Raw genomic sequence first — 26,297 nt, forward strand, 5'->3', positions numbered from 1 at the left:
CAGTGCTCCATTATAAAGATTAGGGTCCATAGAGAAGAGAGAAATTCTTCGGTTTAGTTGAGTGCTGCAGAAGTGGCATGAATTGTTTCACAGGCTGTATGTAAAAAAAGAGTTGAACTCTCTACCAACCTCATGTTTTGGTTTGCCAGTGGAGCCCATGACTGTCTACAGCTCAGCTGTTGCTTCAGATTCTGCCAGTTTCAATTTTAACTTGGAAGACACCTATGTAGAGTGACTTTCTCCTCTCTTTTGTCCTCTCTTATGTCCCATTGTCCCCTGGGACAAATTATTTCTGCAAACTCTGCGCAAGTTATCCCCTTGCCTGGCTTACTCTTGAAGGCAGCGTTGACTGTCCATGGTGGGATGTTCCAGATCACCCAATCCAAACATGAATGGAACTTGGTGCTCCTCAGGTGTTGGTTTTATCTCCTGTTTGTGAGGGAGGGGAAGCAGTTGAATAATAACCTGGATCTTTGTATTGCTTCAGTTCACTGGAAATAGATTCTACATATGTCATGTTTGTTTTTCAGCTGACGTGAAGCAAAACTGCCTCACAAGCAAGAGCTCATTCCATGGCTGTTTGAGGAACTTCGTGTTGACCAAGGGCCAACAGGCAGAATTGTTTGACTTCAGCAGAGCTTTTGACCTGCGTGGAGTCTTTCCTCATTCCTGCCCTGGGGCTGAGCACTGAACTGCAGCAAAGTCTGTGTGGACTGCAAGAGGGTTTTTTTTTGTTGATCTGTGATTTTTCATTCTTACTTTGTAATGAAAAGAAGAATTGGTGAGAGCCTGCATCTCTTTGATTTTCTGGTGGTTTTACAACTCAGGTCATTTACTTTTTTTAGTCAGAAGCTCTATGTCTGCATTTGAACTAAAAGGTTTTAAACAACAAATACCTCTACTACAATGTTAATGGCATTAATTTGGTATTTTTCTTTTGGGAATTTTTATTAATCAGTGTTTACAGTATGTTTTCTTTTGATTACTTGACAGTATTTCATTTTATTGTGTGTTGGTCGTTTTATAAAAAGGTATTAATTTTGGACCACATAATAAAATTACAATAAACTCTGCATTATTTCATGTAGTTCAGTTGTCCATACATTTCAGTTAGAAGAAAAAGAGCCAGACAGCTAAGAAATTAAAAGTACAAGTGGATAGAGTCCAGCAGAGGGAGCAGGAGACTAAAGGCATAATTCTGAAAGGCTCAGATTCTGTCTAATGAACAGAATTTTCTTATTTACACTTTATATGGTAGCTCCAATCCCTTTTCCTTCTGCCTTAATATCCCGTGCTTCTGGCCCCCATTATAGCCACATTGCCTAGCAGGATTATGTTCCTGTTTATTCTTTCATGTAGTCAGCTGCAGGATAAGCAGCAACTCCACAGCAGAGACGCATATGAAGTGTTGTGTTGGTGAAGAAATGATTTGGGTCTGGCTTGGGAACACCAAGGTATTTTGGCAATGAGAACTAATGCATCTTTCTTGTGAAAACACTGTTTCTTCCAGGACTCAGGGAAGCACCTTTGGTGCCCTGCGATTCCTAATTCACAGGTCGGTCAGCAGTTCTGTCTTTGCCTTTTCCTACTGCGCCTGCCTCTGTTTCTAAAATGGGGCTTCCAGCAGTTGCACTTGAGCCAGGTTTGGGGGACACGCGCTCCATCTCGCTCAAGTAAGGACATCTATTCATCAACTGGCCGGATCACTGAGCAGTGACAAACATGTCTCATACTTGAAGATGCATCTATAACAAGCATGGCTCTTTGCAAGTCACTTCCATCTCCTTTTTTTCTGTTTGAATTAGCAGTAATGTTTTGCTCCTTACAATTTTGTTTGGCTTTTATTATACATCTTTACAATTAATTCTAAAGTATTTCAGACTAGTTTAAAAAATACTGGCTCAAATAAAACCCCCGAGCAAGCAGTTTGTCATTGATTTCAACGAGGCAGGATTCCAAGCAGTGTCATTTTGTACCTTGCATGGAGGTAGCCCAAGAGAAAGCTCCCGGAGCAAAGAACTGCTCCACTAGAGCAAGTGCGGTCCTTTGTGTACCTAGCTGTTCAGGTGCTGTAACAACAGAGTTGCTTTTAAGACAGATTCACCACTGCTTTTTGCAGTTTCTGTCACCTGCTTCTATCCGAAAACCACGTGTTTAGATATGAAGAGCTTGCTTTGTTGGTATTGTTTTTATTTTTGACATGGCTACAATACAATGGACACATTCTACTGTACAAATGCACTTACGTGTGGGCTTACTTCAACAAAAGACATAACATAATGAGGATTGTAAGGGAAACGTACATACAAACATTTTGCTTTGATTAGTGGCATCGTATGATTTGCCAGAGAAGACACACGTTAATGGAAAGCCATTGAAAAATAAAAACGGAAACACAGTGTCTTTGTGTTTGTTACCTATTAACCCCAAGATCTGATCTCATAAGGTTCACATTACAAGCAGTAATTGAGGCAACACGGTTTAGATAAAATTTCATGCATATGCTGAAAATGTCTTTTAATATTTTTTTTTTTTGGTACTTTTCAAATTAAAGGAGAAATACTTTATCAATATAAAAGACTAGTAGAGAGGTGAAATTAATAATAGAAAGTTTTGGAGTATTAAACCTCTTAAGCCAAAATATTTTTCCTGGAAAATGCAGAGTGAGGTAGTTAATTTCATACATAGACACTGCCACATTTGCGCACACGCACACATTCTAATGACGTTAGCTGCATAAAAAGGTTGGAGCATTCCAGGCTGTTTCCAATACCTACTTCTTGCAATACTCTCTCTCTCTCTCTCTGTTGATAGGCAAAATGCTGTCTTTGTAGAACCACGGAGTGCATAAATGCTTGAGGCATCTTTGGTGTTTGCTGAATAAGTTTCCCTGCTTGCTACGACTTTTTTATTAATAGCTTTCCACATATGTTGCTTTTTTGTTAGGTGACAATCCTATCATAACTTGGTTTTGACTTCAACTGCTGTTAGGAGGAACAAAATTCCAGGCGGCTCCACCAGCATTTTGAAATATAAGGCCTAAAGTTCAGACCTCATATTCAAAAATGTCATAGAGATTGTTCAGTTTGTCTGCTGCATATTAAATCAAGTTAGTGTACCACGACAACACAAAGCAACTTAATGTGTAACAGCATTAACCACGGTACACATGGGTCATTAGGTCCATTTGTATCAAAAAAGAGTTTTGCCATTCTCTTTCAGAGACAGCAGGTATTTGGCCATGCTGTAGTAGTCTGGGCACTGTACGTAGAATATAGTTCACCTGCTGATATGCATGTCTTAGAAAGTTATAGTCAATTTTAGTATAAAACGAATGTTCACAGGATGGGTTTCGTTACTTTAGATTTGGCTTTCCTAAGTTGCAAAGTGGTAAAAGGTGAAAGTCTTTCAAAACCCCCTTCTATCCTGTACGGAGTACAGTGCGATCTGTTTCGGAGATAACTTTGATGAAGTCCTCCCTTCAGGGTCCAGAACGTGCTGAGCAAGTTACCGTGTGAGCACGTGGGTGCTCTGTGCTTTCCCTCGCACGGCCGTTGAGAGCGCAGACTGAAGTGAGTGGGCAAGACGGAGGAGGTCAATGTGTTTCTCTGAAAGTACTGTAGAAAGTTCTCTCGTTTGCTGCGGCATTTCAGATTCTTCAGTTAACGTTCAGGCTTTCTGTATAGTCATAAAAGCTCTTTCGTTGGCTATAAATACAATGATGCTTAGCATTTATATGATACTCCTCATGTGCAAAGCACTTTCCACCTAAAATCCCTTTGCTGAGTTTGTCCTTCCTACGTGGATGTTTATAACTCCTGTTCTGCTCAGGGAATGGTTTGGCTGCATCTGAGAGCAGAATTTAACTCGACTAATTCCCATGTTACCTTTATAAGGAAAGTACTAGTCCTGTTTTACAGCTAAAAGAAAAGGGCAGCGTAGTAGAAAGAGTTTTCTGTTGCCACAGAGGGAAATAAAGGGAATCGGGAACAAAGCACTGGGCAAAACGTTTTTGCTTAGTCCTATGAACAAACCAGAGGTTTACTCTCTCTCATATACTTAAAATAAATAGTTGTCAAAATAAGCAGAGTATTTTATAACACAGCTGTCCTGGTCTTTTCCTGGCTGAGACTATGCATCCATTAGTGTTAGGGAGGGGAAAAAAAAAAAGTTAAAGATTTCACTGTTTTAAAGAAAATGAAAAAGTAATGTTGCTAAATATTACCATTTTTATCAGATAAGAAAGAAAGACTGGTTCTGCCCTCTGTAGGCATTATTGTTGCTGGTAAAATTACTGATTCGATGTTGATGTCTGTCACTGAACACCAACAATGCAAGTTAGCTACTGGAGAACATGATTAACTTTGGCCCAGAACCCGGCTTTCTAGAATGTGAGAATCTTCATCACACAGCTTCAGCAGAGCATCGCAAGTTACAGGCGTTCTCTGCAGGACAGTGTACTTCTCGTTCACCTGGAGGACTTGGTTCAGAACGCTTTTGTGTTGCTACCTGGTAAACAGAGCACCAGCTTCTGCCTCTTCTGTGTATCCAGCTCAGGCGCAAACCCCACTGCTCGGCCTGCGGGTGAATTCCTCATGCAATATCGTCATCCAATAGCGGAGACATTGCAGTGCGGTTAAAGGCGTTAGTTCCCATTTTTTGCATAAGACAAAGATGAAAAAAAAAAACTTGCTGTTTTCCAGAGACTTTTGATTTCCCTACTCAACAAACACACTCAAGTTCTATAAAGTATAGCCCCAAATGAGAGGACTGGGTGAAGAATGGTGCTTGTGACAGGCTACAAACGAGACATACCGTCCTACGTATGCTGTGCGGGGTTCCCAATGCAGTTGCAGCCCCCTGTTCTCTTGTCAGCCTGTGCATTTTCATAGACTGCTTGCCATCTGTAAAAGGAGCTGCAATTTGCTATGTATTTGTAAAACCCCCAGCACAACTGGGCCTGGTTTGGCAATGGGTTGAAGGCCCGAATGTTGAAATGTTAAATAAGAGTAATAAATCCCTCTGCTCATTGGAAGCTCTTTTGCTTCTCCCGGCTGTATTATCCAAGATCCAGACAAAGATCTCCCTTCTCAATGCAACTGAATAATATAAAAGTTGCTTACATATTAAATCTAAAATAAACAAAAGAAAAAAAAATTAGGTTACAAAGAAACTATAATGTTTAACAAAAAAGGTGATGGCTGTAAGTGGCACCATTAACACGTATCTCATATTATGGCATTACACAGACTTAAATCTGAGAGTATCAAGTAAAAGATCCAGGGGAAGAAGCCCCTTCTTGCCTAGCTTTTGTCTCCCGAAAGTTGTGTGTATGACAGGGGAAGGAAGGAGAAAACGGTTTGTGGTGCTACAATTGCACGCAGACGGACGATTTTGGAAGACAGGTAGTAATATATACAGTGGTACATACATAAAGCAGTATAGCTGTCTATACAGTAGTTCTTCCTCCCGCCTCCCTCCCTCCCCCAGCGTCAGGTACTCGTGAGGAGTGACTGAGGGACATAAATACTGCAGTAATGCAGACTGTACAGGTTTACTTTCAGCAGAAAGGGTTGATTTTGTCACACAGCTACGTCTTGGCACCGCTGCAGGTCGAACTCCTCTCTTCCACGCTTGACAGATACCTTCTCTTCGTGAACGTCTCTGTGTTACGCCGTGGTCGGTAGTGTTTCACGCATCCGCGGATGCCGCTGGATTCTTTCCAAAAACTCACGTTCTAACACCGGGTCAGGAAACAAGCAACAGGTTGTTTTCTGCGCACCGTACCTTAGTCCACCCTCCTCAACTCCTGGGCCAACTGGCACGAGTGTAACCCATATGAAAGCATAACTGGTATTTTCAGATGGTCCAGAAGCTGGAGTGATAATGCTTATACCAAAAGTAGTACGTGGCGAACATCAGTTGGACAGTACAGTAGGAAGGAATGTTATCCCGTAGCTACCATTTTGTTTCATCTCTGCCAAGATCTTCTTAAAATGACAGGCATCGCTCTTGTCTATTTGGCTTTTGTCCAGTACGCCAACAGCCTCCTGCTTCAGCTTGCTTTTGGCTTTATCACCCATTCTGCCTGAGGATTTGCACGGTAAACGTCTAACATGTACGCATCCGGATCCAAACAGTGCTGACCTGAAACGGAAATCGACAGCCATGAATCAGAGGATGTTTTGAGCCCATGAGTAAATGGGACAGCGCTATGTTAAAATGTCCTTGAATGTAGCTGTGACTCGCATAGCGAGCCTAGTTTGGTGTGTCCAGCTGACATCTTTCCTGGATACACACAGGGGCTTTGGTAAATTTGCCCGTGATTTTACTGAGTGAGAGTCATGAATTCACTTTCACTTCCAGGCAGGATGCCCTGCATTACACTGAGTTACAGACAGGGCATTTAGTCGAATGGTGAACAAATACTGTGGTCACTTTAGAAGCATTAACATCACTGTTACTGTAAGTGTCACAGTATGGTTTTTTTTTTAATTTCTTTGGATTTATTGGACTGGAATTACAACTCTCTGAATTCCTTTCTACACTAGTTTTAAATGCTGAAAAAGTAGCTCTGTAAACAGCGTGTTCCCACCCAGCTAAGATCTTGAAAAGAAATATAGGGACTATATCAAGGTATTTGGCAGTTGCTGTTTTGCTGGTTAAAAGCAAAAAGTCCTCTGAAGTCTGGCAGTTCGCAGGTTTCGTTAGGTGGTGACTGGAATAGGAGCTGCCTGGGGAGTCCCTGCTGCCTTTGCCACAGCAAGAGGCATTTGGCACCTCTTAATTGAGTAATAAGGCAATAAATTCTTGAGTTAAGTTATCTGTTGGACTATACTGCATTTACACTGAGTGATGAAGCCATTTAACTGGTGAGGTTACATTGCCGTGACACAAAGGATTATGGTACAATTTTTGTACAGTTACTTATAAGGTCACCGAGGTCCTAATGATTTTATTAAAGTGAAAGCAATATAAATGAATGAATGAATGCATAATCAATGGAATAAGGTACCCTGGAAGATCTAGGAGTATAAAAATAATTTTAAATGAAGAGGCAAATTAAATGTCCTGATTTTTGAAAGAGCGTGGTGGGAATACTTGGGGTTCTTTCACAAGGCCTTTAGGATCTTCTCCTGTTTTAGGATCAGTTGGTCATCCTGTTTGGCCAGGCAAAACAAATCACTAATCAAATTTAGCTTTGTATGAGCATAGCTTCAGTAATAAAGACTTTGGTTCTTGACTGCTGCTGAAGCAAGTCTGTGATGTTTTGTAATAACTTTATAGAAAGTGTTCAGAGATAAATCTAGATGAATTAAGGAATAATCTAATCAGACGGTTAACAAAAGACTCCAGCAGAGCATCCAGAATTTTAGTATGAACAGAGAAAGGAGAGTCGGGACTGTGCAGTATCAATTTAAAATCTGGTTTTTGACCTTTAGGCCAGGAACTTGTGTGGCAAGCCACTGTTGTTGTTATTATAAAAATGTCACTGCGTGAAACACAGAAGAGGACAAAATCCCTACTGCAAGGAGTTTACAATCTAAATAAAGCATAAGTATAGCACCCCCATACATGCAGGGTCTGAATTCTCAATTTTGTGTTTTTTATTTGGAGGAGGTTAACATTAAATACTGTGAGGAAGAAATAGGTCTTGGGAAAATGCTTGACAGGGAGGTGGAATGTGCTCGTGAGAGGAAGACTAAGGATCTCTTAACCATGGAAAAATGCTCGGTTATGATAGTGAGAGAGGTAAGCAAAAGGTCAGATGAATTTGGCAAGGCTGTCAGGAGTCCTGCTGAGATCCAGCCATCAGGTCACTCTCTCCTGCGGGGTGCCCTTCCAGGCACGCTGGAGTTGGAAGGAATCATTACATTGATTTTAACAGCTTTTGGGTCAGACTCCTTTCCTGCAGATGGGCTGGAGGGCACGAGAAACCCAGCTGTGTGCAAACAGCACTGTCCTGAGGTGTTTGAGGAGGGTAAGGACATCCAGACTTGAATTTTCAAAAATGAGACCTACCTATATTTCCTCCAATTTCATGTAAACTTTGGATCTGGCCTCTCACGTTCTGTGATGAACTGCGGCTAGGATAGAAAAAAACCTTCAGTTTGTCTTTCTGTTATAACCTTATCAGCCAGCACCTATATTAAGCTAAAAATTGATACTTTTGCCCCTGTGAACTTACTTATCAAAAGCAAGGACTTCCACCAAACGGAGCACTGCAGAACACTTGAGTCTGCTACAGAGGTAGACTGCGGTGTCGCAGTTAACTAAACCTTCTGTTATATTATTTAAAGAACAGAATTATATGGTAGCATGGGAAGACTTTGCAGAAAGGACTTTCAGATAAAATTTGCCATTTCCCATAACTGTTAATAATTGTTACCTTACAGAAATAAAAACATTAACATTTTATAGGCAGATGTAAGACAATTCCTCTGGGTTCTCTGTGCAGCAAGTCTATAAAATGTGTGTTTTCAGTAGTGACATAACAGAGGGCAGATTGATTCTGTATAGGAGCCAATTATTAAGTAAAATATAAAGAATAAAATCAGTGGTTAAGATTTCTTTTACCAGCGTAACCATAAATTAGCAATTTTAGCTTAGAAAAAGAGCTCTCGTAACACAATGAGTCTTTGAAAAAGGGACAATCTATTCATTAATGGGCCTGACATTATTGTTCGGGAAAAACAAAATGTTCTGGTTTACCCACCTGTTTTCACAGTGGAATCGCGCCAGGATGTCTTTGGCTTTTGTTTGGCTGTTGAGTTGAATTGCCATAGAGACTTTTGAATGTAGTGGTGCATAAACTCTTATCACCCCCTCGGGTATGTCAGATTGCAGGTATGGGGGAAAAGTGACAGCTCCCTAAAATCAATATTCAGTAGAGTGAGTCTAAGGCAAATATTGCTGTAGCTCCATTCAGAAGCAGTTCTGGCACTCTTTTGAGGTTGCTTGCAAAAATCACTGTCCTGGATTCACTTCATTATTCAAAGAACATATTTACAGTCATACGAACACAAATTTATAGATACAGTGTTATGTAGTAAGATATGACACAAAGACACAAACTTCTTGGCAAGCATCACATCAATGCATGCAGAATAAAGTGCAGCCCTTGGCTTTTAATTGCTTGCAGCAATATTGAGTCAAGTTGTTATCTGAGATTTTTAAAGTTTTTTCTGCTAACATCGGTCGGTGAACCAATTGCTTATTTCAAAATATATAAAAATGTCTAGGAATATCTGATCTTCCTTTTAAAGATGAAATTCTCCTGACGCATGAAGATCCCGTTCTGTTTCCACCTCCTATAGCTCCAACAAGATTGAAGCTTATGTACAGTATCAGCGCACCATATGTTTTCTGTTAATTTGAAATTTGACCTTGTGAAGGGTTCAAACGATCATCTATGAAGTTTATGCACTCTTCCATGATTAATGGTGGATAAATCAATTAGCAAGGTTTGCATTCCAGTTCTAATCCAGTTAATACCATGCTGAGCAGAGTACAATAGTCTCTCCAGTCTCTGTCCCTGTGTAATTTAGAACATCTGAGACCCCGGGGTTTGTGTTAAGTGCTCTCAAAATTCAACTCGGTTATCCAAACAGAGGTTGCCTCCAATTTACCCTTCATATTTCAGCTACCTGCCATGGCTCATCTCATTTTTATTAGATGCAAAGCCAATTACTACAATCAATGAACTTGCCTTCCTGAAGGTGCAATGACTGCAGTAATTGACTCTCCTCAGAAGCTCTCACTGTATTCGTTCCAGGGTTAGTACAGTTTTGCAACACAGTAGTCTACACCGCCATTTTGAACAAACATCTCTGTCTCCATCTGCAGCACAAATGTCTGTCCAACCCACAATATGTTTCAGTCCGTGCTGGCAAATGAATTCTCCAAAAGCTGAACAAGCACGGATTCGCAATTCATACGTATCATTTCTCTTTCTGTGTTTTTTTCCCAGACATTCCCTTCTGCATTTTCTCTATTGTCTGTATTAGGTGGCTTATTCTCTATTTCTTATACTCTCCTAATATCACTCCTTCCTAATTTGTCTTTTCTTTTGTTCTTCAAGACTATTTTTCAATAACTACAGAGTCCTTGGCCAGATGATTGATTAATTCTCTTACAATTCACCAATCTCTGTTCTTTTAAACCTTCCGGAAAGACACTAAATACTTTCTCTCCAGGTTATTAAAGATAGTTCCTACACGGAAATACTACGTATAATCTGCTATAGGGACTATACATGTTGTGCATGTGTACATAACATGCTTTCTTGCCCAAATTATATGTTACACCTAATACGTAAGTTAATTTTAGGTGTCCATTGAAGTAGCGTACTTCAAGTAAGTTCCTAAACTCCATATCCAGGCAGTGGAGAAAAGCTGGTGGCTTTAAGACCTCCAAAGGAAAATTTTTGTATCAGACTTTCCTAAGTCTGAACTGCACCTGGAGCTCTGGAAATCCTCAGAAGTAGCAACCTCTCTGACGATATGGGGAATAACAACTCAAAATACTTCATTAGACACTTAAAATTTAGACATTTTTACTGTCTATGTTAGGCAAACTGGATTTTCTTTCTGCTTAGGAAGTTAGTGCAAAGCTGTAAAACTAAAACTTGCAAGGAGAATATCAAGTGGCCTAGACCAGGGCATGCATAAGTGCAATTAATCTTAATATGGACCATCCTACTACTCAGCTACAGATCCATGCATTTGTTGAGTATCTATGGATCGTTGCTGTCAAGGACAGTCCACATATGACCATTTTCTTATAAAATTAGTACAAAACCAGCATGTGTTTGTAACAGCTTATAGCTTGGGCTGCTGTAAATCATTCCGCCTTCCTCACCTTTTCTCAATCAATCCCCAAAGCTTTGTCTTATCAGGATGTTGGACTGGGAAGCGCATCTCCAAGATAACTCCCAAATCAGCTTATTTTATATGGCAAAATTTCCTCCCCACCCCCAGAAGCTTTTATGAGATAAGAAAGGAGGGAGGCTGGTTAAAGCTGCCTTTGAAAATGGTATATTTTTATCATACCTCTGGTCTTTCAGGTCTCTCCCGTTCCATGGTCTTTCTTCTCAGAAGTTTTCTCACTCCTTTGTCAAACATTAACTGCCTCTTGCTGTTGTTCATTGCTGCCTCATTCATTTTTCTCACTTGGGAAATCAGGAAGGATGGGACCTAAAGGGAGGTAACCAGAACTGAGAATATACAGTAATTTTTCCCCCCCTAAAATTGGTGTTGGGGCTTTAGAAAGGCATGAAATTTTAGGCCACAGAAGCTCTATTTATTCCCAGAAGATAATGTGATTAGTAGCTCTCTCTAACAACCCACAGATTTTCCTTTGGTGAAACCGTAGATCATCTTTCATACCATATGAAACTTTTTAGTGATGTTTGCAGTTGTAGGAACTTTATTAGGAGGTCTTTGCGATCACCATCATACACTCTCTCTGTTATGAGGAAACGAGTTGAGAACTGTCATCATCTTCATGCCAACCTTCGGAAGTCCAGCAAAGATTATGGGCTAAACTTTAAACAGTCATTTAATCTCATTCAACTCTAGATGTGTCGCCTAGGCATCAAGATTAAATCATTCTTCTATGCATTCTCCTGTATAATCAATGTTGTGGGATGGTTACCTCCAGAGAGAAATTTGTGCTAAAATGGGTGCCTCAGATAGACGAGGTAAATCTCCATACAGAGGTATCTGTCACCCAGTCTCATCCTAGATATAGAAGACTCCATCCAGTTTCCAAACAATAGCTAATTGTTTCTTCTAAGAAGGTCAGTTTACTCTGATTTCTACAAAGCATGTAGCAAAATACTTCTCTGTACTGGAGCCATAAAGAGGGAACCAGCATTACTCACTGTCCACAGGATGTCCTGGTACCGAATTAAAAGCCGCACGATGTGCGCTGTGGTGGCGGCTGCTTGCATTTCTTGTTGGTTTGCACGTTTCCCTTTGTAGATGAAAAGGTTTGGTGCAACAATCATGGAAACATTCCACAAATTCATTTTATTTTTCCCTTCATTAGCAACCACCTTCTTCAGGAACTGAAGAAAGGCCTGGAAAAACAACACTTGTTATGCTGAGTCTCACGAAATAGTTTACTTCTTAAATACAGCATTTTCAAATGCATAACATGTCTGGATCGAAAGGTGCTATATTTACACTTGGAGATGAAATTCAGGGTTTTTTTTGCATTCTAATTTGGATTACTCTGATATTTGCTGGCACAACCACCTGTGTCAATCACAGAGGAATAGTTAATGTTATCAACATACACATTAATAAATTATCTATCACTTAGAGCATAATCCCAAATCCATAAATCAAGTACAGTGTCTGCACTAAGGCTCCGAATCCTGTAGTAGAAGAAAGATATAAAGGTGTTGCAATGGAATAGTTAATTTCTCCATAGATTTCAAGGTGTCCATTTTGATCAAGGATTTTTATATCGCAATCACCAGGGTGATCAGCCGGTCTTCAAATGTGCAGCAGTCCCATATGTGATATAATCTGAGGAATTTCTGCCAACACCCAAACTTTTAATCTGGGATAATGAAACCAAGAAGAGCTCAGTGGTTGTTCGTTGACGTCACTTCTGCACATGCATGGCAGAATCAAAGGAAACTCATTTCCCTTTTGGGCCGTTTATTCAGAATTTTGCTTGAGTGACTGAATAGGATGGATTGCAGCTGTGGTTAGAGTTGGGGTCTGCCAATGAGTCCTTTTGCAACACCATACCGTTAAAACCACTGTCTTTGTACCCTGACATTGCAATTAAAACATTTTTACAAAACCAGGAATTGCAAAACAGAAACTGTGTTGGAGAAATTTCTAAAATCTTGTTATAGATAGCAAGTAGAGATGCATTCAGTTTTGTCATCACTTCTATTTTTGTATAAAAGCCTAGTAATGATTAAGACTGCTCATCTAGCATGTGTTTTACAGATACAACTCTATAGGAATATGGATTTTGGTAGAAGAAATAACCTCCATTGTTCACAGAGCACTAGTAGAATCCCAAATAGGAGGGTTGTTATTCTTGTCCCTTGTTATTGTATAAATAAATACAGATAAAGAAGGCACCTGGATTCATAAAGCTGTATCTAAACTGACCAGTGTTAGACTTTCAGAGGTGGGGGACCTGCAGGGTCCTGATGAGCAGGGGACCTGATGAAATGTCTGGGGGCTCCCAGGCAGCTTGTTCACCCAAGATTCCTTTATGTAGAAACAAGTCCAAAGATACAACCGGTGTCTCTTAGGGTCAGGACACAGCTGCAGCCAGATCTGGGAGCTCCCAAGCACCCAAAATGCTTCATGACTGTATCAGGAAGTAGTACATGGGTGTGGGCATGGGTTTGGAAGGCAAACCAGCTGAGGCCGAGGTCCTGACATCCGTGCTACAGATATACGTTTCAGGGGTTTTTACTTCAGACTACCTCCTCCAGTCTGGTCCAGTGCCCTGGGAGCCCTTCAGCACTGGGAGCGCGCTAGGCGAGCTCCTGGGAGGCAGCTTCTCATCCCAGAGAATTCCAGTCATGCAGAAACCCAGAAAGTGAACCTTGTTTTTTCCAAACTATGCGAGGAACATGCCTCTCTGAAATGGATGCTCCAGAATAAATGATGCCTGGGAGCCATTTACTGACACCAGCAGTTGGATATCTCCAGCAACTATTTCTTAATTGCTTGTAAGAGAAATGACAGCCAGGGGACTGGAACATTTCTTCAAGAAAATGATAAAAAACACAGATGAGTACTTTCACAGTGCAGCATCTGATCACTGACTGTTAGAAAAAAACCCCATGTCTGTCATTTAAAAATCAAAAGCACCACAGATGGCAGGTGATAGCAAAGGAAGAACTTACCTTGGCCGTGTCTCTGTTAGCTTCAGGCAGCAGCATGATCAACAGATGCAAAGCTTGTAGCTGTAACTTGATCTTGGAGATTTCTAAGAATATGAATAATTAATATTTTTCAAATCCTAGTTACAATTGTTTTGTTCTAAAACCCTTGTTGGTCGGCGGTTCTGGCAACACAGCAACCACTAGCCAGTTGAGACCAGCATGTTTAGATATTTATTAACCATAGTCTTTTCCCCAAATATAAAAACAATTGTAATGAGTAGATTTTTTCTCATCTTCCTGGGTCTTTGTCACAGGGGGAGAAAAGGCTCTATAACATTCTGTCTAAATAGCGAGGAGCCAATATTTTTCAGTATTAGCCAGTTTCTCTTTGATATCGTGGTCAGAATTTGTTGTATGTACATCAAGGATTTTCCCCCTTTCAAACTGAAATCGATATTTGCTTTCAGAAAATTTTCAGACTGTTGTTATTAAGTAATTTGCTGAACACTTGTGGCATTAGAGTGGAGACTGATTGCTTATAACTTAAAAAGTATTTGTCCCAAGTCTAGCGCTCTAGATAAATGTAGAGCCCCTTGTCCATTACAAAATACCATCATATTTTCAGCGATTGGTACATATTAATGCTGTGCAAAGCTCACTAGAAGAGCTGGGGTGGAGAAGATTGGAGAAGGTCTGTCATTTGCTTCCTCTCAGGGTGGATGAGAGAGGTTTGGAGAAAAAAAGAGTGTGTGTTGTGGACAGCGTATCTGTTTGAAAGGAATAAATTCACCAACACCTCATGTTCAGTCTTCTCCTCCAAACTGGTAAGTGATTGTAACTGCACGCAGTCTGGGACTCACAAGGAGCATACTCAGTTACGTGAAAGTTACAGGAAGGAGTCACCTCCTTGTGCCCTTTAAACTACCTCATAGAGACACTGAAAACTTGGCTGCAACCTTATATAAGGGTTCTAAGTTTTCCGTACCAATTTGCCTAATAAATTTACCATCCTGATAGTTTCCCTCTGTCCTTGCTCAAGTGAATTCACAATGAAGTCAGTAGGTATTGCAAGGTACTACTGCATTCTGGCTGGAAGAGAAATGAACAAAATGTACTGAGAAGGAGAGGGTGTATGTACACTGAAAACAAAACCTGACTGCCTGAAGCTTTCCGTGACCACATATATCTTTGTACGAATATTCTGACCTCAACATAAACCTGGAGAGAAATAAAACAGATCCAACAGAATATCAGCTGAAGGGCAGTGACCTGAATTCACCTTGCAGAAACTTTCATTTGTGAAATCTATAATTTGTGTGAATCAAAGTCTATATATGAAAGTCATTGCTCGGCCAGCGTTTGCTCACAGATTTCAAATCTCGCATTAAGCAGTTGTGTCACTCACAAAATGAGTCTATGCTATTAGCAAAATGCAGAGACTTTTTTCCATTTGAAAAGGAAAGCATGCAGAAAAATTAAATGTATTAAATGTTTAGACAATGTGCTAGGCCTTTTTTCTCTCTACTTCAGAGAGAGGAAAAAATTACATGTTTTTTTCTCTCTGCTTCAGAGAGAGAAAAAAATGTAATGCCTGCTATTACATTTTATCTAGATCAGTCCATACTAACTCCTTTTCCACCTACTTTCCACTAGCGTGATGAAAGCAGGCAGATATTCTACTGTGAAGAGGGGGCTTGGGAGTTCTCTTATAAACATTTTCAGCAGTCCGGCTGCATCATTATTTCGTACTTGGTCCCAGTCAAAAGTGTCTTCATAAAATTTTGCCTCAAGTTCTTGGTGGAGATTCTGAAAGATAAAAGGAATGTCTGACCTTTAATCCTTGCTTCTGACCCAGCAGTTTGAAGTTGCTTCAGAAATCCCATTATAAACAACAGGCAGGTTGACAGCATAGTTAAATTAAAGTAGCCCTAAACCAGTAGCAGCCTAGGTACAGCCGTGTGGAGTTCAGAGCAGGTTAACGGATCAGGTTCCTGGGGGTATTTTGCAACCCTGGCTAAATTTGGTTTGCATTAGCTAGATTTCTGCCAGTGACCCATTTGAACCATTTTAAAGAAAGAAAATTTTGTGCAATGTCTTAGAACTAGAAACAGAAAATTCAGTTACACACGATTTTTAGCGCAGATGCTCTTTTTGTTTAAAACACTCTCCAGAGGTTTTGACCCTTAAATCACACAGGAGTGGCATTTCTTCCTCACTGCTAGTGAACTTGCTAGACAATCTGTTGGCATCCAAATCTGTGGGCCTGGAGCAAATGGCTTTAAACTTCAGGTCTTCCTGTCTTTAGAAGGATGTTTTCTTTTAGAATAGCTGTAATTAGATTTGGTCGCTTCATAGAAAAGTAAAGGTATCAAACCATTCCTATCAGAAAACCTCCACTTAATACAAGCTAAAAAAACGCCTCAAAACCTGCGAGATATCCAGGACAGAAATGACTATACCATTTTGGGTGCCCATTTAATCCTCTTGTTCTCCAGTGTCAGCATCTTGCTCTATAGCAGAGGTCTGTTTCGTTCTGGAGGGTAACTAATCAATGTTTCACACACGTCTGTGAGTGGGATATATTCAGTAAGGTTCCTCGTAGGAACAGAATTTGGCTTCAAACCCAGGTCACTGTTTAGAAAATGCAAGCTCCTCAAAAATGTGTTGGGTTAATACGATTGAAGGAGGCTATTGTAACAGAAGGATATCCATAAATTATGCATCTTTCACAATTATTACTGGCCAAACACTGCCTTATCTATAGGAAGTTTGTTGCTGCTTTTTGTGAGACCATTTACGACAAATCAAAACTGTAGCTAATATTCAGGTTTCAGATCATGTTTTTGTCAAACGTACTTTAATATTACACAAAAAGGTTTAGTCCATTCAGACAAAAAACTTCAAATAATGGATTCTGTTTACTGTGCCTCACATGAATGGAAGGAAATTACACATCAAATATGGTCACACATAATGAAGTGAAATGGCTGGCACAAAAGGAAATAGAAAGTCATTCAGAATTTGGTATATACTGTTACAATCTCATTTTTACTAGCACATTTTGCTGGTTGTAATCTGGGCTATCTCAGCTTCCTCTGTATTCACATCCTTTACACATAATCCATACAAACACCTGGATTAAATTCTCTCCTGGTAACTGACTGGGAAATGTGGAACAGAAATCCTCACCTCATCAAAATCACAAGGGGAGAGAAAAACTACGCCACATTTTTTGCTGAGGACTGGGAAAAATCCATAGAAATAGAAGGCAAGATTTTTGAAACGTAAACATTTAATATATACATCCACACAGGCAAGCATATGCGTATATTTTATACACTCCCCCCTCCATATACATATGTATATGCACATAAGTACTTTTAAAAAAAGTTTTCGCAATTTTTTTTATTAAATGCGACTGATCCTACAGTAGGCTATCGTGCATTTTTGCTTCACTGGAGCTTTTGTTACAAACAAGATTACAGAGGGAAACTTGTTGTTATTTCTTCTATTCTTTGTTTTATAGAAGAGTAACCTTTAATCACTTCCATATGCCTTTTCTTTCTCCAAACAAGACTGAAATAAAATTGGAATGCCCTCAAATCCTAATGTCATAATAATGTATGAAGGCTTTGAAGGATGAAATCTGGATCTGCTTTGAAAAAATCTCTCTCTTGCTGGTTGGCTCGTTGGACAGACTTAAATGAAGCCAAAACTCAGGTAATTTAAAACTTTCATATGGACAGCCTAACTTACCACCCAGTTTAGGAGCGTTACATATAAAGTCATATCTCATAGCAGCTCCCTGGATATAGGTTGTGAATAAGAAGTGAACAAGACACGGTACGGTATATGCAAAGAATATGAAAGTAATTTAATTAGGTAGAGCACAGCCCTGCTGTGTAACCTCCCTGGAGAGGGTGGAAAAAATTGAGATTGTGTGAAATAATACTTGAAGTATTTGTATGAAAAAATGAAGAAGCCGAAAAGTACAGGCCAAATTCGGAGCTCCTCTTCTGCAAGATGTGGCATTTTGCAAGGTGCTGAGTGCTTTTATCATGCCACAGATTCAAAGGGAGCTGGGATGCTACTGCCTAACTTTGGTGCATTTCACGTAATGCTGCTTTTTCTTGTACAGTCATTTTTTTATGATCCTTAGCCCATCAATGTTTAGCAATTCCCAACATTACTCTATATGTGGCTGCCACGATGTTGAGACTTCCTGCCTTAGAAAGTGAACTAGCTTTCTTGGGATGCACTATAAGAAGTCGCTTGAACCAGATTAAAAAAAAAAACCTAGAAAAAAACAAAAATCTGGGAAAGAGGTAGACCTACTAAGCCCAGAACAAACTTGTTTTTCTAATTTGCCTCTGCCACAGGCTTCCAGCTCCTGGAATCAAGTTAGTCTGGAGAAACAATTGCAAGCATTACTGCACCGCAATGTCAGGTTATTGGGTACCAACTAGCCTGTATTCATAGCCTGCAAATAGCCTGAAGTACTCGAGGCTGCCAAACAGTAAACGCAGGCCAAATTTCTCTCACTTGGAACATGAAATTGTGAGATCACAGAAGATAAATGAGAAATAAAATGACACAAAGGTTAAAATTACATAGACTAAGATCTTTATCTGAAGTTCGCTCAGTTTAGCAACTCTGGATTTCTGAAATAAATTAAAAGAGAGATAAGATCACAGCAATTTTGGATGACAGAGATAAGCTGAAAGGATCGCTCGATGTTTAGTGGAGAAAAACTGCATTCAACGTCAAGTCTATGCTTTATATAGAACATTAACAAATGCAAAGCAATAGACCACATGTTCTGTGATTTATTGGTTCCCAGGAACCATCTGACCTTTCACTGGTAGGAATAGAAATGCTGATCTACACACATCAGTATTTATGTGCAGTGTGCATTTGCATGTGCTCTATTATTTTACATAGGGTCTGTGGTCGAGGAGACAGAAAACTGGCACAAGTGTGTACCTTGACTCTGGAGGCAGATCCAGGCACTCGTAGAATTCCTTCAGTTTCTAAACCTGTTTCCTCAAGCTTGAGCAGCAACTGAAAAAAAACCCAACAAAACCAAGGAAAATACTCAGAAGCACTTAATTACCTTTCTTTTAGTCTAGATATCCTTGAAGCTAATCTGAAAAAGATACATTTCTATGTAATTTTCTAATGAAAACAAGCCAGCTCATGTAAGTAAACCTTCCTAATTTGTTCTCCATATTCCTGACCCTGAAATACAGAGTATGCAGAGTACGGAAAACCGATAACGCAATAGGCCCCTGCGTCCTTGATTTGAGACTTGGCACTGCTATAGAACACTTAACACATAAACGTATTAATAAAGGGTCAGATACACTGGGTAAAACACAATGGTGTTTTGAGGGAAAATTAACCTCTGAGAAATGTTTAAGTCTTTCCCCAAGGAGCACAATGGAAAGGTCTATAGATAACATACGTTCCTGGGAACTGAGAACTCAGATTAGAAAATGATCCCAGGATATTTTAGTTTGAAATTTCTGTGAATAGACAAACAGGCTTTCCACTCTTAAAAAATAAAGAAGATTTGATTTAACATAATTTAGAACAAGACAAAAAAAAATCATTCCTAGCATTTATTCATACAGCTCTGGATTTTCACCACTGTCTCTGCTTCCTGCCTGAGCTGTTGGATCCTTCTAATTTCCCATGGTATCTTGACAGGGGAGCTGTGGAGCTGATTGCAAAGTCATGTAAATATTCAAGTCATGTCAGTCTTTCCCTTGACACTCCACACCACTTCCCCTTTTGTCAGTATTTACAGGGAAATTTGTTGTAGTTTCAAGCCCACATAAACCTGTGTAACTGAATGTGTGCTTGTGCCTGTGTACCTGTCTCCAAGACATCCAGCTGGATGTCACTGTACTGTCAAATGACTTACATAAATGACATTGACTGGTCATACAAACCTCAATAAAATACTGCTTCCATTCTGGAAATAATAGCTAAGCTGCTAACAAGGGCAAGTGTAGGGTGCTGCACCTGGGGAGGAATAACGCCATGCACCAGTACAGGTTGGGGCTGACCTGCTGGAGAGCAGCTCTGTGTAAAAAGACCTGGGAGTTCTGGTGGACAACAGGATGACCATGAGCCAGCAATGTGCCCTCATGGCCAAGAAGGCCAATGGCATCCTGGGCTGCATCAAGAAGAGTGTGGCCAGCAGGTCGAGGGAGGTCATCCTCCCCCTCTACTCTGCCTTGGTGAGGCCGCACCTGGAGTACTGTGTCCAGTTCTGGGCTCCCCGGTTCAAGAAGGACAGGGAACTGCTGGAGAGGGTGCAGCAAAGGGCTACCGAGATGATTAGGGGACTGGAACACCTCTCTTATGAAGAAAGACTGAGGGATTTGGGTCTCTTCAGTCTGGAAAAAAGACGGCTGAGGGGGGATCTTATCAACGCTTATAAATACTTAAAGGGTGGATGTCAGGAGGATGGGGCCAGGCTCTTTTCAGTGGTGCCCGGGGACAGGACAAGAGGCAATGGGCACAAATTTGAACATAGGAAGTTCCACCTAAACATGAGGAGGAACTTCTTTCCTTTGAGGGTGGTAGAGCACTGGAACAGGCTGCCCAGAGAGGTGGTGGAGTCTCCATCTCTGGAGACATTCAAAACCTGCCTGGACTCCATCCTGTGTAACCTGCTCTAGGTTACCCTGCTCTGGCAGGGGGATTGGACTAGATGATCTCCAGAGGTCCCTTCCAACCCCTACCATTCTGAGATTCTGTGATTCTGTAATACCTATGATTTGAATTCATGTGATATTAAAACTCCTGAGACAACTCAACTCTGCCACTTCTGCACACACAATTTTGCACAGCGGCCTAATTTAATGAGAAAGGGAAACAGAAAGCCAGACATTTCTTTCCTGAAGTTTCCCATATGGCATCATATAATTACAAAAATTGAAAGAGGTTCCCACCACAGATAAAACACACAAAAAGAGCAAATTTTGTCTCCTTGTCACAGGATTTTCAGACCACAACATACAGACAGACAGACAGTAGACACTTTCAAGTCTGTAAAGCCTGCATCGTTTTTTATCTGATGACTGTGTGTCACTGACACTGAGTGTCAGTGCAAATGATGGAAAAATGAATCTCAGCAGCCCGGCAAGACGAATTATACTCACTTTTTGGAAGATGAGGGGAACTTTTATTCCAGGAACCTTCTTTTGATCATTCTCCAGCAATACGTTGAGAGGGACTCCAAACAGACCATTTTCTTAAAAATAATAACAGCAAATGTGAAAGAGAGAAAACACAGTCTCGTACGCGTCTTCTTAGCTATGCTGAGCAGTGCCCAGGTGGCCGCCATGGGGATGCCACAGCACGGTACCTCGTCCCCGCACCCTCTCTGCGCGGTTCCTCTTCAGCTCCACCCCCAGTGCGTCATAGAAGGCCGTTAGCTCAATCAGGGAGAGGTAGCGGATCTTCTTCATGTCTTCAGGAGATAGGTCTCCAACCTCTGTCAGTCCAAACCGGCTTTTCCGAACGATGAATTTCTACAGTAGAGATGGGTTGCATCTTTATTTGCACAAAAATTACAGGACGTGAATTTTTTGTTTTGAAAGAGATGCCCGTATGGGATAGGAAGTCATATTAGGGTAGATGGGTAACACCAAAGAGCTGAACTACAACCCTGTATCTTGGCCTGGTATGTTGACATAACTCGCATCCATCTGACACATAAAATTGAGCTTCTTGCTCACCATGTTGCCTTGCAGTTTGACTGGTAAGTGGTGCTGGAGCAAAGGTATTAACCTTAGTGCCTGTACTCCAGCTGGGACAAATGAGCTACGTGCTACTTTTAAACTTTTGCCCAGTTTCAGCAGGATATAAAATTTTGCTCTGCATCTGCCTCTGCCTCCCGCAGAGCATCTTTGAATGCTGTTGAAGTAGCTGACATATTTCATCATGTGTATGGTTGTATATCAACTGTGTATCTATTTGTGTAATGAACCCATGCCTGCTTTGCATATTACTATTAATTTATGAGGTCTTATAGGACAGTTCAAACTGAAGACCTGAGGAAAAGCCCAGAAGCAAAATCACTTAGTCCTGATGCCAACCTGTCAATTTACTGGTACTTTTTATTACTCAGGAAGATTTAGGCTTAGAAACAGGACTCCCAGAAGCTAAGGAATAATTTATTCAAGTAGGCTTGAACTAAATGATACTTAGTAATTTGGGGGCATGTGAAGATGTCTACATATTTTAGAAACTGCAGTGCCATGGACCAGAGCCAGGAATGCTGCGTCATGACAGAAGCATTTGTACAAATGTCAAAAAGAACAAATACCCATCAGACTTTGACATAATTGTTAGACATAATAACGTTATAGTAAAAACCATGCTTTTCAAAGAACTGTGGATCTTTGGGATTGTATGCTTTTTTAATTTAGTTGTAATTTAAACCAGTAATTGTTAGTCAGAGGTATAAATAAGTAGCATTACAAATCATCTCCTCCCTTTAGGGAACTGAGTGGAAACCCAGCCTTTAATAATGTTTTGCTTCTGGATATTTCATCCCAGTCCTCCCCTTTTTAAACAAATATGGACTCAATAAGCTTAACCCATCTTTAGATGAAGCCAGTCAAACAGATTAAGAAAAAAGTAAACATAAAAAGTATTAAACTTACACCAGATTTTAAAAGTAAGAGGGGACAAGGGATATCTAGATCAAGTAGGTTAGGACTTCCTAAATCACATTGCACATGCTCTTTCAAAAGGTGTTAATCATAATTGGGGGATAAAGAGTGCAGGGGATGGAAAAACAAATTTATATGCTGTCTGGGGCATTTTAGGCCACAATCTTACCTCCCCAGAATGCAGCAATACCACTGTTACTCTTATGCTGAGACTTAATGTAATAAAAGCTACATGGAGGATAGTCTTCTGAAGACACAGAAAATACTGAAGAATATCTATGTATTTTGGTTCCAGTGATGAAAAAAAGTCCAAAAGCAGTCAAAACACAATAAATCATCTTGAAAATAAGCAAAAGTCATGCAGTATATGTACATTTTCTCAGAGGAAAGAGAAAAAGTATGTTTGCCAAGAAAAAAATGACAAACACTCCAAAACTGATTAGAAAGGATAGCTACAATGATTTTCCATGGTGGCTGACTGTCTCCCAGGGTCATGATGATGTGATGCAGTGTTAACACAAGGTTTGGGGCTGGGCCTCTTTCTACTGCCCAGTGTCACAATTTTCCAGTGATTTTTCTTACAAACAGTGGAGTCACAGTATGCAGCACTAAAGGAGGCTACACCATCCTGAAATTAAACTACTAGTGTTTTGGCTAAGGATCATGTCTGATATTGTATGACATGTTGTTTCTATGTGGAACTGTACCATGTACTAAGATGGGCCTGAAATGCTGACTGACTCTTAGGTCTGTAATATCTTCAAGTTACATTGATCACGGTCCCACACTGGGGAAACTGCAGACAGTGATGCTGAGTTGGCTCTTAGAATCATAGAATTATAGAATCATTTAGGTTGGAAAAGACCCTTGGGACCATTGAGTCCAACCATCATCTCTTCTGGAAGCTGAAGGGGACATGCTATTTTATGACACATAATCTCTCTCCGTGCAGCTCAGTATGTGCTATCCATGAAGCTGGTTATATTAATGGGATAAACCTGCCCTGGAGAACCCACTGTCAAGGAAGCTGGATGTTGTGCAGACTTCAGTCTGTCCCTGTTGGCCCACCTTGAGGAATGGGGGGACAGTCCTTCAGAGTTTAGGTGGCTGGTCACTCTGTGTAACAGAGCAAGAGGTGATTTTTTGCTGGGGCCCATTATCGTCTGAGCCACTATGGAAAAAACCCAATACCACGAGTGGCAGCATATGAAATAAGAGAAATGCCAATGTCAACAGCTACAATTGTTGACTTTATTTAGAAACTCTCTGTTTGTGATGACCTGGCATATTTCTCGTGTACTCTTCCAAGCACACAAAATGATGCTCTGCATGCAGAATAGTTCATCTCCAGCACAATGCTGGCATTTTCTAACAGTAATCAATTATGCATCCACAGATCCACGATATTCAATGTGGCATCTTCTCTTCCCCATTTGTCACCAGTTTCCCTGCTCTAGCAACTGGAAATTTTCCGAGCTGTTGCAGAGAACAATTTGTGTGTGTGTGTGTGTGTTGTGGTGAAGGCTGGGATTGTAGGTTTCCTACTAGAAGGAGCAAGGATGAACCCTTCGTTTGCCAAAATCATGATGAATGCTGAGACAACCTTACTCTCCAGAAGACACCAAGTTATCCACACCACAAAAAAAACCAGACACACTAAAGCACAGGGATTTCACACCAGTTGTAATCTACTTGGTGTCTTATCTCTCCTTTCATGAGGGAAGCTTACTTCTGCATCTCAGGTTCTTCTTCCTTGGTGGTGCCTGAGATGGACAAATGGATAATTCTCAGAGAATTCAATGTCTGCATGGATAGCAACAATTTCGGATTATCATAGAATCATAGAACCATAGAATGGTTTGGGTTGGAAGGGACCTTAAAGATCATCTAGTTCCAACCCCCCTGCCATGGACAGGGACACCTCCCACTAGACCAGGCTGCTCAAAGTCCCATCCGACCTGGCCTTGAACACTTCCAGGGATGGGGCATCCACAACTTCCCTGGGCAGCCTGTTCCAGTGCCTCACCACCCTCACAGTAAAGAATTTCTTCCTGATATCTAATCTAAATCTACCCTCTTGCAGTTTGAAACCATTACCTCTCGTCCTATCATTACACTCCCTGATAAAGAGCCCCTTCCCTTCCTTCCTGTAGGACCCCTTCAGGTACTGGAAGGCTGCTAGAATGTCTCCCCGGAGCCTTCTCTTCTCCAGGATGAACAACCCCAACTCTCTCAACCTGTCCTCATAGCACAGGTGCTCCAGCCCTCTGATCGTCATCATTAGTTCAGAACCTCAGGACATCACAACATTTAGGAAACGCTTCCAAATAATTTACAACTATTTCATACATTTCACTAAAAAAGCGCTATTTGAAGCATAAACCTAATGCTCCAGATTTCAGAAATGGAAGTTGTGGGGTCTGATGGAAATAGAAAACTGAATTCCTTGACTTGAAGAAATGATTTCGCATAATGACATGATTGCTTGGTGTATGTCTGGTTGGATGACATGATACGATAAACTTTCCTTTAACCATTCACGTAGTATCCCTTATAGCGTAATTGCACTGAATACTGATTGGAGACAGCAGTACTGCTGCAGGACTAAGGCTTGCTTTCCCCGCTTCATCTGCGAAGAGATTTTAAATCCCTGTGTTAACAAAGGCAGATGATCTGTGGGGGAATAAAGTAGGAAAGCAGACCAGTAATAAAAAGGATTGCTAGTTTTAGTGCCGGTAAGTGGTCTTTATTTCTATGTAAAAAATGTGTGGATGATGCAGTATTTGTGGATTGAGTTACACCTATTCGTCTGCAATGGGTACAAGTAAAAACCAGGCTTGAATATCCAGTTTAGCTTTGGTGCCTTTCTGGGAATCAGTCACAAGCGGTAGGAAGTCACAGCAGGCAGCCTCTATGAAGCACACATAGTGAGGGACAGCTAATGCATCCTAACGCACTCTGATGCGCTGGGGACATGATGTAGGAAATTACTGGGTTAAAGAAAACAATTGAGGAAAAATTTTCAGAACAAACTTACAGGCAAAGCAGAGTCTTCCTTTTTGAACCTCTGGTTTTTCGGCCATTCTTGGCTTTTTGGAAGGACCATAATGGATTCTGAGAAAGAGACCTCATAGGAGAGCTCTTCTGTTACAGATGTGCTGCCTTTATCTTGTCCACAGTCTAGACAACTATTAGCTGAAAATAAGGGAAACTATATATGAATGCTGAATATATGTTTGCATTTAGTACAGAGACATTAAAAAATTCAACTAAGATGACAAAAATCTTGAAAAAGTAATAAAGGAAGTGCTTCAAAAGGAATTTCAGTGTAAACCACAGCATGTTCCTGTTTTGTCTGGAGGAAATAACCCCTTAGAAATAAAATCCTTATTTTCATTTTAGATTATTTAACTTGTTGCTTTTCGTGAGAAAGATAGTCAAGCTGGAACTTCCTGTTTATCAGCAATTATCAACTTTTTGTACTCCATCGTTGTCTACCCAGGCCAGCAAACTGTGTTGGCACTTGTGTAATGAACAATTAAATATAAAAGTTCCTGACAGAAAAATGCTGTTGACACAGTTTCTTAGGCCACTGTTGGCTTATTTACAAACATAAGACATTTTGCATATATTTATATGCTCACATACATATATTTCTCACAGTCACTAGTTTAGGTGTGTAGCACCAAAACAGGACTCAATGTACAATCTTCCAGTTCAAAAAACACTATCTACTGGAA

At 40.5% G+C, this 26,297-nt stretch overlaps 2 protein-coding genes across 2 annotated transcripts in view; one reads left to right on the forward strand and one right to left on the reverse strand.

Moving 5' to 3' along the window:
• LAMA1 (laminin subunit alpha 1) overlaps nucleotides 1-1,358 on the forward strand; it is a 106,082-nt gene extending 104,724 nt beyond the window's left edge. The window contains exon 63 of the mRNA XM_063326584.1: nucleotides 531-1,358. Within this exon, the coding sequence (XP_063182654.1) occupies nucleotides 531-691 (161 nt within the window). The 3' untranslated portion in view covers nucleotides 692-1,358. The remainder of the gene's footprint in view (nucleotides 1-530) is intronic.
• Nucleotides 1,359-1,917: 559 nt separating this feature from the next.
• ARHGAP28 (Rho GTPase activating protein 28) overlaps nucleotides 1,918-26,297 on the reverse strand; it is an 81,183-nt gene continuing 56,803 nt past the window's right edge. The window contains exons 5-15 of the mRNA XM_063326586.1: nucleotides 25,595-25,752; nucleotides 21,246-21,411; nucleotides 21,040-21,131; nucleotides 18,851-18,928; nucleotides 15,511-15,673; nucleotides 13,889-13,971; nucleotides 11,885-12,082; nucleotides 11,052-11,195; nucleotides 8,717-8,871; nucleotides 8,023-8,087; nucleotides 1,918-6,147 (exon numbers count right to left, since the gene is read on the reverse strand). Of these exons, the coding sequence (XP_063182656.1) occupies nucleotides 6,056-6,147; nucleotides 8,023-8,087; nucleotides 8,717-8,871; nucleotides 11,052-11,195; nucleotides 11,885-12,082; nucleotides 13,889-13,971; nucleotides 15,511-15,673; nucleotides 18,851-18,928; nucleotides 21,040-21,131; nucleotides 21,246-21,411; nucleotides 25,595-25,752 (1,394 nt within the window). The 3' untranslated portion in view covers nucleotides 1,918-6,055. The remainder of the gene's footprint in view (nucleotides 6,148-8,022; nucleotides 8,088-8,716; nucleotides 8,872-11,051; nucleotides 11,196-11,884; nucleotides 12,083-13,888; nucleotides 13,972-15,510; nucleotides 15,674-18,850; nucleotides 18,929-21,039; nucleotides 21,132-21,245; nucleotides 21,412-25,594; nucleotides 25,753-26,297) is intronic.

This window comes from Chroicocephalus ridibundus, chromosome 2 (genome assembly GCF_963924245.1).
Source record: "Chroicocephalus ridibundus chromosome 2, bChrRid1.1, whole genome shotgun sequence".
In the NCBI taxonomy this organism is placed as follows: Eukaryota; Metazoa; Chordata; class Aves; order Charadriiformes; family Laridae; genus Chroicocephalus; species Chroicocephalus ridibundus.